General features: G+C 44.3%; 1 protein-coding gene and 1 long non-coding RNA gene across 2 annotated transcripts; one reads left to right on the top strand and one right to left on the bottom strand.

Moving 5' to 3' along the window:
- Window positions 1-3,336: 3,336 nt before the first annotated feature.
- LOC119364719 lies at window positions 3,337-9,314 on the top strand. The gene is made up of 2 exons (XM_037630231.1): window positions 3,337-3,439; window positions 6,244-9,314. Exon 2 carries the CDS (start codon window positions 6,318-6,320, stop codon window positions 9,063-9,065), a length of 2,748 nt encoding a protein of 915 aa, XP_037486128.1. The 5' UTR covers window positions 3,337-3,439; window positions 6,244-6,317; the 3' UTR covers window positions 9,066-9,314.
- Window positions 9,315-9,938: 624 nt separating this feature from the next.
- LOC119364720 lies at window positions 9,939-11,110 on the bottom strand. Its single transcript, XR_005175071.1, has 2 exons — window positions 10,960-11,110; window positions 9,939-10,366 (listed from the first exon to the last, which is right to left on the bottom strand). It is a non-coding gene; the product is annotated as an uncharacterized LOC119364720 (long non-coding RNA).
- Between the last annotated feature and the right edge of the window lie 671 nt (window positions 11,111-11,781).

The raw sequence follows: 11,781 nt of genomic DNA, 5'->3' as shown, positions 1-11,781 counted from the left end.
AGATATGCTCATAACTATGCTCAGTTCTGTCAATTGCTCAACAGTAATTTGTTCACCCACCGTAGAATATCTATGCTCTTGAGAGAAGCCACTAGTGAAACCTATGGCCCCCGGGTCTATTCTCATCATATCAATCTCTATCGCTTTATTTACTTGCTTTGCTTTTTACTTATCACTTTGCATCTATCTATCAAAAATACCAAAAATATTATTTATCATCTCTATCAGATCTCACTCTCGTAAGTGACCGTGAAGGAATTGACAACCCCTAATTGCGTTGGTTGCGAGTAGCTATCGTTTTGTGTAGGTACGAGGGACTTGTGCGTGGTCTCCTACTGGATTGATACCTTGGTTCTCAAAAACTGAGGGAAATACTTATGCTACTTTGCTGCATCATCCTCTCCTCTTTGGGGAAATCCAACGCAATGCTCAAGAGGTAGCAGTACCATACACCCACCATATACCTTCCTCAAAACAGCCACCATACCTACCTATTATGGCATTTCCATAGGCATTCCGAGATATATTGCCATGCAACTTTCCACCATTCCGTTCATATGACACATATTACTTTTGTCATATTGCTCTTTGCATGATCATGTAGTTGACATCGTATTTGTGGCAAGGCCACCTTCATAATTTTCATACATGTCACTCTTGATTCATTGCATATCCCGGTACATCGCCGGAGGCATTCATATAGAGTCATATCTTGTTCTAGCTTTGAGTTGTAATTCTTGAGTGATAAATCCATAAAAGTGTGATGATCTTCATTATTAGAGCATTGTCCCAGTGAGGAAAGGATGATGGAGACTATGATTCCCCCACAAGTCGGGATGAGACTTCGGACTTTACAAAAAGAAAAAAAAAGAAAAAAAAAAGAGGAGGTCCGAAGAAAAAAAAGAAAAAAAGAGAGAGAAAAGGAAAAAAAAGAAAAAAAAGAAAATGAGAGAAAAAGAGAGAATGGACAATGCTACTATCTCTTTTTCCACACTTGTGCTTCAAAGTAGCACCATGATCTTCATGATAGAGAGTCTCCTATGTTGTCACTTTCATATACTAGTGGGAATTTTTCATTATAGAGCTTGGCTTGTATATTCCAATGATGGGCTTCCTCAAAATGCCCTAGGTCTTCGTGAGCAAGCAAGTTGGATGCACACCCACTTAGTTTCTTTTGTTGAGCTTTCATATATTTATAGCTCTAGTGCATCCGTTGCAGGGCAAACCCTACTCACTCACATTGATATCTATTAATGGGCATCTCCATAGCCCATTGATACGCCTAGTTGATGTGAGACTATCTTCTCCTTTTTGTCTTCTCCACAACCACCATTCTATTCCACATATAGTGCTATGTCCATGGCTCAAGCTCATGTATTGCGTGAAAGTTGAAAAAGTTTGAGATTATTAAAGTATGAAACAATTGTTTGGCTTGTCATCGGGGTTGTGCATGATTAAATACTTTGTGTGATGAAGATAGAGCAACAGCCAGACTATATGATTTTGTAGGGATAACTTTCTTTGGCCATTTATTTTGAGAAGACATGATTACTTTGATTAGTATGCTTGAAGTATCACTATTTCTTATGTCAATATGAACTTTTATTTTGAATCATTTGGATCTGAACATTCATGCCACAATAAAGAAAATTACATTGAGAACTATGCTAGGTAGCATTCCACATCAAAAATTCTGTTTTTATCATTTACCTACCCGAGGACGAGCATGAATTAAGCTTGGGGATGCTTGATACGTCTCCAACGTATCTATAATTTTTTATTGTTCCATGCTATTATATTACCCCTTTTGGATGTTTATGGGCTTTATTTTACACATTTATATCATTTTTGGGACTAACCTACTAACCGGAGGCCCAACCCAGATTGTTGTTTTATTGCCTGTTTCAGTATTTCGAAGAAAAGGAATATCAAACGGAGTCCAAACGGAATGAAACCTTCGGCAAAGTTATTTTTGGAACAGAACCAATCCCAGGAACTTGTAGTGAAAGTCAGGGGATCATCGAGGAGGCCACGAGATAGGGGGGCGCGCCCACCCCCTGGGCATGCCCTACCCTCTCATGGGCCCCTTGAGGCTCCCCCGACCGATTTCTTTCGCCTATATAAGCCTACATACCCTAAAACCATCGAATATCAAGATAGATTGGGAGTTCCACCGCCGCAAGCCTTTGTAGCCACCAAAAACCTCTCGAGAGCCCGTTCCGGCACCCTGCCGGAGGGGGAACCCATCACCGGTGGCCATCTTCATCATCCCGACGCTCTCCATGACGAGGAGGGAGTAGTTCATCCTCGAGGCTGAGGGTATGTACTAGTAGCTATGTGTTTGATCTCTTTCTCGCTCGTGTTCTCTCTATGGCACGATCTTGATGTATCGCGAGCTTTGCTATTATAGTTGGATCTTATGATGTTTCTCCCCCTCTACTCTCTTGTGATGAATTGAGTTTTTCCTTTGAAGTTATCTTGTCGGATTGAGTCTTTAAGGATTTGAGAACACTTGATGTATGTCTTGCCGTGTTTATCTATGGTGACAATGGGATTTCACGTGCCACTTGATGTATGTTTTGTGTCGCCAGCGAGGAAGCAAAGGGAGTGGTGGGGGGCCAGATGTGGACGGGGGAAGTGGATGAGGCCGGCCCCCGCTGCACGCGTGCTTAAAAAAGGACGCTTCCACTGGCTGACTAGTGGGCCCGCTGTCGGTGGTCGTCATAAATAAGACGACCGGTGGCGATTGGGTGGCCTACAGGTGAGGACGCGGCGGACGCCGAAGAGACGCGCGGCGCGTCCGCTTCGCGCCCGCGCCGACGCATTCCAAGCGCAATTTTGGGCCGGAAATGGGCCGGCGCGGACGCCAGGCGGATGCGATTTGCGTTTAGGTCGGCGCGTTGGACTTCCACTTTCGTCCACGCCGACTCAAACGGGCGCAGGCTGACGAAATGGGTCGCCCCATTGGAGTTGCTCTAACTCCATGTCACATAGGCAAATTTGTCTTGCATATGTTATGTTACTACCTAAGTTACTCCCACTATAACTAGCCTACCGTTGGTTGTGGGCAGGGGCAGACAAAAAAAAAAGACCAAGAGAGCTGCGGACAGCAGGCAGATGGGCCTGACATGATAGGGCGTGATCTTTTGACCAACTCACCAACATGGACATTCACCTCAAAAAGAAAATTGTCTCAAAAAAAACCTCAAAATGAAAAAACAACATGGACATGGTCAGTAAACCCAGCATTAATCTTGGTTGGTTCGTGTCATGCATCCAGCATTCCCATACCGTCCTTCCTCACTTCCCCTCCTACTAAACCCCCTCTGCGCTCTGCCTCTTCCCCTCCTCTTCCTCGTCGGTCCGGTCAGCGTCGCCCTGCCGCTGCCATCCGCCGGAGGCCCTCATCGTCGCGCATTGCCGGCCGTCGACGATTTAGGTATGTGCATTGTCTCCCCTCCCGTCATGTCCCGTGCATGCGCTGAGACATCAAAAGGCTCCGCGTTCGATTGAATAGCGCAGGTCTTGACGTGATGGCTTTGGGGGCAAATCTGGATGGCCACTGGGTTGGATATCCAGGATCCCCTTTTTGATCGGCTAGGGCTCGGAGGAACTCGAGCCGTTCCCTTTCACGCGCTGATTTTGAGTTGCTCCGTCACGCCGATCACTAAGCTCGTGGCCATGAATGAGATCAGTTTGTTCAGACTCCTAGGCACCGAACGCGTGATATCTCTGTTGGTCTCGTTTGGGAAACATGCTCCTGCACTGTCAAAGTGGGCTTCTGAATTCCGATGTGCAGAGCCTTTCTCTGTTAAGGGGAAAAGGGGAGGGGGGATGTTTTTCATAGCAAAAAACAGGGGAAATTGATTTTCCAGCAAAAAGGGGGTGCAGAGCCACTATTGTAGTACTACCTTTATCTTGAATAAAAATTATATACATCCCCTATTTGTTATCAAATTAGAGTTTTGTTTCTCCGTTCTTTTGGACGGAAAGGCGAATAAGCTGATTCTGGTTGTTGCCCGGTTTTCTTCTGATTAATCGGGCAATGACCTTCTTAATTAATGAGACAAGGCGAAGCTCTTGCCTCTGTTTCAGGAAAATATCAAGGGTAAAAACTGAAAACTGTTCTATTTCTTCTCTTAGCTTCCTATATCCTTTCTGTGTTTTTTTTTGAACCGTATCCTTTCTGTGTTGATGAGATGGAGCAAAGTAATAATAAGAATCATATTGGTTGGTGGTTGCATGTGCCATTTATTTTTTAAGTTTGTACGATTGTGAGCGAACTGGTAAGTCGAAAACAAACATTAATGAGACAAAATTTCCTGCAGTTCCCCGTTTACGACCTTATCATTCTTTAAAACACAGACGTACAAGTAGATACATATAACTCTGTTTCTCTGCTAATTTTACATGCTGGGCTACGTTCTAAATAATTTTATTTCTATGCATCTGCTTGTTTTTCATCACTACATCTGCATGACAAGATATTGCCTCGGGCCTTTGGCATCAATTAGTGCCACAACTTAATGACCAAACCTCTCAAATTCCAATATATTTTGAATCAAGTTTATCACTAATGTTTGAGCCTGTTATTATAGTTTAAATGGTTATGTTGTGATCGTTCACTTTACTTTTCTCCTTTGTATAATATGGCGATGATTATAGTAAAAATATTTCACTAATCCATGGCTAATGAACTTAAAGACACCTTATTAGAATCTTCGTTGGCATGCTTTCTCAATCACATTGCTTTGTACAGAAAATATGTGCTCTTGGTTCAGGCTTTTGTTAAATTATGCTGCCAATTTTCAAGGACACCAACGATTACATTTACACACGATATCATTGAAACTTTGTTACGAGATATAAAAGCTGTGAAATTTTATTCTTCATTGTAGTAAATATATGAAGAAAAAGCTTGTAGAACTTGCTACAAAAGATTTGCTTCTGCAAATTCTGTCTTTTTTTCTGAATTTAATTCATCTACGTACGACATCTAGTGCCCTTGCTTGTAGTATATTTATCTGTATCCACATGCCACTTCCCTTTTAAGCATCTGCAGTCCCATCGATACAACACCAGCTGGTATTAAAGTAAAACATGTTTGGCTCTTAACTCCAGAATTGTTTATTTTACATCCGCTGGTATCAAAATCGGTTCACTCAACCCGTATGACATAAAGCAACCAGCAAGAAGTAGTAGTAGATGGCGTGGTTGGCGGTGAGGTTAACTCCTAGTGAATGTAGGTGGCGGCCATGCCGGTGGAGGTGATTAGTAGCTTTAGAGTTTGTAAGGAAGTTCTCCAGTGGAGCTTGAAGAACCGGCCACTGATGAGTGGAATGAACATATTTGTAGTTTGGGGTGATAACTGAAGAACAACGACACGACATTTTTCTTTATCTAATAAAAAGAATCAAGAAATGGAAATTAGACCACTAAAGGAATACATGATTGAATAAAGACGAATTTGAAGTATAACTGAACTTGCACAGAAGGTAGAGAGACATCTGATGTATTAAGGGATTCTACTCAGTGAAGTCACTGATGAAGGTCACCATTAATTTTCTTCCTTCTGTAGCCGATGGAGTGGATTTATTATCTTTCCAAGCTATCAGTTGTCATTGTCCGTTTTTTTCTTCTCGAACACGCATTTAGATGCATGTCATTGTGCATTAGAAGACCAGAGAAGGCAGAGAGTACAAGACACCTACGGCGGAGTTGTAATTGTCCTTAATTTGTTTTTTTTTTTGGCACATTACCTTGAAACCAATACTTTAGAGGGTTCCTCCTCAAAAGAGAAAAGAGAATGTTTCAGGGACAATAATAAACTGAGAAAGATACAGAAAATAGAAGAGCAAGATACAGTGGTGACTAACCTGCGGTAATTTGCAGAATTTACCTGGAATCTAGTGAACTGAAACCTGCTGGGAGGGAGTGCTTTCTGATCAGTTGAGCACATATATATAGAAACTGATCTGCCACATGTTTGGCCTATTGGCTTATCTTATGAAACCTAAATAGATAATTTAACATATGCATTACATTTTGAGTGCTAATGGTATTTCATCTTGGTAACAATAGCTAAAGATATTACTTTCTTTTGATTTAATTTTGTCTTTCTAGGGTGGCAAATAAGTGAGTGTTGTTCTTTTGTTGCTTGTTATATAAAGCAAGAAGCGCATCTGTCCTTCTGTTTTAGAGCGTACTGATGAAATTTCTTAATCATAATTCTGTGCTTTGCAGGTTGACAAGTTACTTTTTTGGTCTACTGTTTGTCCTTTGTTATCTGGAAGTAGTATATCTCACTTCATACTACTATGAGTCTCCATAATGAGTGTCAACAACAACAGCTGCGTGGCTCAAACTCTGCAAGGCCACAAACATTTTGGACCATCTGTCCAACTTGTGGCACCAAATATCAGTACCGCCATGCAATTTTGATGAAATTTGTCCGCTGCCAGAATTGCTCGAAGCCCTTTATAGCACATGTTTCAACTGAGCAACCTGCTCCTTCTGGTCCAGATCAACAGTTTGCTGGGGTGTGGAAAAATGCAGGAATATTCTCAGAAATTAGATCGCTTCAGAAGTTCGAACCTGGGCAGGTCTGGGCCCTCTACAGTGACAAAGATAAGTGTCCCAACTGCTATGCCTTGATACAGAAAGTTGATTTCAAGAACAATAAAGTACATGCAAGATGGCTGGAAGTTTGTCCTGATGGGGAGGTGGAGAAAAGATTGGTAGAAGATCGAACTGTTGGGTGTGGAACCTATAGGGTTTCCACCACCCGTTGTATTATGATTTACACCGACACGAAACATTTTTCTCATCCTGTACATGCGATATTCACTGGTAGAAGGAACTCTTATGAAATATATCCTAGGAAAGGTGAAGTTTGGGCCCTTCTCAAGGGATGGGATATTTGTTGGAGTTCAGATGCTCACAACCAAAAGAACTACAAGTATCAAGTTGTTCAGGTCCTCTCTGATTTCACGACAGGCACCAGCATCGCTGTCATTCCGCTTGTGAAGATAAAAGTCTTTATTAGCTTATTTATGCAGTCTAAAGAGGCTACTCCATACCTGATACCTCAGGATGACACAATATGGTTCTCACACTGTGTCCCGCATCATTTGATGAGTGGAGCTGAAAGCGAAGGCATTCCAGAAGGGGCTCTGGAACTTGATCCCACAGCGCTTCCCCTTAACTTGGAAGAGGCTCTTGCCTGTGTTGTTCCAGAAAGCAGTTCACTGAAAGGCCCGAAGTTTGATGCCAAATATGCTGGCTCATCCAGTGGAAATAAATCTCACAAGGGATGCGTGAGGATTGGGGAGGGGCAACGTGCTACATGCACGAATGCAGGGATCTTTACAAAGACACCGACGGTAGAGAACAGACAACATGACACTCCATTTTCTGCGGGAGGTACAGATGCTGATGAGCTATCTGATCATATTGTCCAAGCGAAAGTATTATGTCCTGAATTTTTTAACTTTGACCAACTTAGAGGTGCAAATCAGTTTAGAGTGAACCAGGTCTGGGCTGTCTATGATAGTCGAAGCTGTATGCCAAGATCTTATGCTCGAATTACAAAGGTAAAGAGGGCCACCAAGTTTATGGTGCACTTTATTTGGCTGGAATTTGATCCCACAAATAAAGAGGAGCTGGCTTGGTCTTGTGGGGAACTGCCTGTTGCTTGTGGACAATTTAGGCGTGGAAGGTCAGAAACAGCTCAAGAAACTTGCATGTTCTCTCATACTATTTCCTGTCAGAAAAGCAAGATGAGAAACTCTTATGATATATATCCCAGGAAAGGTGAAGTTTGGGCCCTTTTTAAGGGATGGGACATTAGTTGGAGTTCAGATGCTGGCAACCACAGAAACTGTGAGTATGAGGTTGTTCAAGTCGTCTCTGATTTCACAACAGGAACTAGCATCATCGTCATGCCACTTGTAAAAGTAAAAGGTTTCGTCAGCTTATTTATGCAGTCAAAAGAGGGAAGTGTGTACCCGATACCGCGGGATAGCACACTGAGGTTTTCACATTGTGTCCCTCATCATCTGATGTGTGGAACTGAAAGAGAAGGCGTTCCACAAGGAAGTCTTGAACTCGATCCTGCAGCACTTCCTCTTCATTTGAAAGAGGCCTTTGCTTCTGTTGTCCCAGAAAAAAGTTCAGCAAAATGCCAGGAGTTTGATGCCAGATGTCCTGGTTCATCAGGTGGAAATAACTCTGGCAAGGGATCCAGTAGGGCTGGAGAGAAGCAACATGTGACATGCATGAACACAACGATGTTTGCAAAGATGCCAAAAGAAGAGACCAGAGAGAATAACACTCCATCTGCTGCTGAATGTACACATGCTGGTGAGGAATCTGATGATACTGTCCGAGTAGGATATGACTGTCCCGATTCAGAGTTCTACGAATTTTCAGAAACAAGACTGCTTCACAAGTTCGAACCTGGGCAGATCTGGGCCATCTACAGCGATATCGATAAGTTCCCCAATTACTATGTCTTCATAGAGAATGTTGACCACAAGAAAAACAAATGGCTTGATGCATGTCCCCAGGGAGAGGAGGAGAGAAGACTGGTGACAGAAGATCGGCCTGTTGGCTGCGGAACCTTTAAGGTTTCCACCGCGCAGGGCCTTATGACTTACACTGGTACAGAAATAGCAGAATGCTTTTCTCATCTTGTGCTTGCTAGACCGACGGGCAGAAGAAACGAATATGAAATCGCCCCTCGCCTTGGTGAGGTCTGGGCTGTTTACAAGGACTGGAAGGCTGGATGGACTGCACGCGATTTTAGCAGCTGTGACTATGAGTTGGTGGAGATATTCTGCCATACTAATTCGTCCATACGAGTTCGGCTGCTGAGGAAGGTTGATGGTTACAGGGCAGTATTTACAAGGGAGACAACTGTGGAGACGATAGGCAAGGATGAGTACCTGAAGTTCTCCCACCAGATCCCTTGCTTCCATCTGACAAACGAAGGAGGAGGCAAGCTTCGGGGCTGTTTGGAGCTCGATCCTTATTCCGTGCCGGAGGAGTTTCTCCTGACTGACTGACCTTGTTCATGCATGGTGAACCTCCTGGAAGGCTCTTTTCCTGATGGAATTACAGGACAGAAGGTTCTGCCTGGAGTTCTCCATGTACCAGTGATGTTATTATGTACCCGTTTTACTCCTGCAGCAGTACCCCTAAGATCTAGTACTCTGAACTAAAACCACGACACTTATTAGGCAGTAGTAGTTAGCGACGTGGCATTTGTTGCAGTTGATGTTCTTAATTTTTAGTCTGGTTATTGAACTGCCACTCTTCCTTTTCTCATACTCCGTCCGTTCCTAAATACTCCCTCTGTAAACTGATATAAGAGCGTTTAGATCATATGGAGGGAGTATAAGTCTTTTTAGAGATTCTAATATGGACTACATACGGAGCAAAATGAGTGAATCTACACTCTAAACTACGTCTATATACATCCGTATGTAGTCCATATTGAAATCTCTAAAAAGACCTATATTTAGGAACGGAGGTAGTAATAGTTTACTGTAACCGCGAAGGCCACGGTGATGGGTCCTCGAAAATCTCTGTAAAATTAAATCTAACAGTAGCTTTGTGTTCATCCATCACTGGGATGGGATACTGTGGCGTAACTGTTGCTCCCATTCATCTTGTTCTTGTTTTTCTCGATGCCCCAGTCTTTCGAGCTGTGGTGCCTTCCTAGAACTAGGACGGAATCCATTTTGGAGCATGGTGCCATTTTACGAAAAGGCTAATAGCACAGATTTACTATTGTACTATATGTCAAATACCTTCGTCAGGAAGGCTAATAACAGATATGATAACGCTGAAGCATCTATTCGATGCACAGATGTCACCATTTTCTTGGGAAATTTAAAGGGGTACCCAAGCTGAATCAGGCCTGTAAAATCAGAGCATAGAAAGATGCGGGGCTATATATAGAATATAGATTAAGCCTGGCACATAGTATAATACATATTTCTACAAAAGATACGAAATAACATCATAAAAGAAGGATTATGTAGCACCAGATTTACAATATATATTTCATCAAACCACCAGATCGTGTGACATTACAAAGAATAACACTCGCAAAAATCTCCTTCATTGTTGACTGTGATGCGATTTAAATTTTTGTCAGTTCCAAACAAGGTAATGAAGGATGCAAATGTATCCATGAACTGAAGGAGCATCTTGTATGCACTGTAGACTCCGATACACCATTTGTCTGAAAAGTTCATCACCAAACTTTAGCCAACGAATGCCCTCATCAGCCAGCCCATGTGAATGCAGCCAACATTCAAGCCTCCTTATCACTTTTCCATTCGACGCCAGACTAATATAACTACATAAGGATTTATTGTGTTATGATTTTTTCTTGCAATGATACATGCATTAATTTTTAAGATTCAGCCATGGAAGATAATTCGGGTTGAGACGGCCTGGACAATTGACTATCAACAACGGGATTTAATAAAGATTTTGGAGCAGGCACTACAATGGAGCCACACTCTTCCTCCGGTACTGCAGGGACTCTGTTGGTGAATAAGGGAGTGTTCGAAGTCCCTCCGCTTCGAGACTCGGCTCCGCGGAGCCGGCGGAGTTGTACGCTAAAATACTGGAGCTGCAAATTAGGTGCTCCGCAACTCCTCTAATTTCACGGATCTGGTGGATATCCGAACAGGGCCTAAGTCATGGTCAAATCGAAGAGATGAGTGGAGCTTTGACGGTTTGACCCACCATCCTACTTCGGCATTGCCCAAACTATCTATGTGATTTGTGGAGCCACTCGTAAGACAACGATATACTTGCACATGCGGCGACGGAGAGCGGTGCTTGAGCCTTGAAGCAACAGACCTGATGGCAGAGACCTATAGGTTGCTGACGACCTGGCAGCGGCCGGCACAGATGCGCGGGAAAGTGAAAGAGCATGCTTACCTGGTTCGCGCTTGATGTCGGGCTGGGCGGATCCACCGCCGGATCGGAAGACTCGTCGGCCGCTGCAGGCAATGGAAGCGCACACGGCGCTCCCGGTGAGGGTGCGGGGGAGAGCACGGAAAACGATTAGGGCAAGCCAACTCCAAAGCGCGACCCATTTTGTCCGGCCAACCTCCGTTTGGATCGAAACGGACGCAAATTTCAGCCCAATGCGTGGCCGCAAATGGACAGACTTCAATTTTTTGTCCGTCTGTGATCCATTTTCGGTTCAAATTTGGTCCGTGTTGCGTCGAAACGAATAGCGCGCGGACGGGTGGGACGTGCCCTTGTCCTCCCTTGACCCACCTGTCGGGGACACAATCGCTCCCATTTCGCCCTTCTTTCCAAAAACACCCCGCCTTCCCCCGCTCCTTCCTGTCCATGGCTGGCGGCCCGAAGCAACCCGCCGCCGCCATCATGGCCGCCACCTCCGCCCATCCCGTGATGAAGAAGAAGCAAAAGAACTGAGGTCGGAGCTCACGCGGCGGAGCTGGAGCGGCTTGACCGACGATCGACCAAGAGGAGAGCCCGGAGGTCCGTTCAGGCGGAGAGGAAAGCCGGTGCCGAGTACGTCTTCGAGGCCGCCGCTGCACAACACAAGGCCGTCGTTGAGGACAACGAGGCCCTCGTCGCCAAGGCCACACAGGCAGCGATGACACGCTCGCTCCTCATGCTAGGATTGTGCCGACCCGCGTCGGCCATTCTTTCCGTCGCCGCCATGGCCGCGGCGAGCACATGCTCGTCGGCCTTTCGCCCTCGACAGGGCCAATCGCCGAGCTCCTC

The sequence above is a fragment of the Triticum dicoccoides genome, chromosome 2B (assembly GCF_002162155.2).
Source record: "Triticum dicoccoides isolate Atlit2015 ecotype Zavitan chromosome 2B, WEW_v2.0, whole genome shotgun sequence".
Lineage (NCBI taxonomy): Eukaryota > Viridiplantae > Streptophyta > Magnoliopsida > Poales > Poaceae > Triticum > Triticum dicoccoides.
This window is presented reverse-complemented; position numbering and strand designations above follow the sequence as displayed.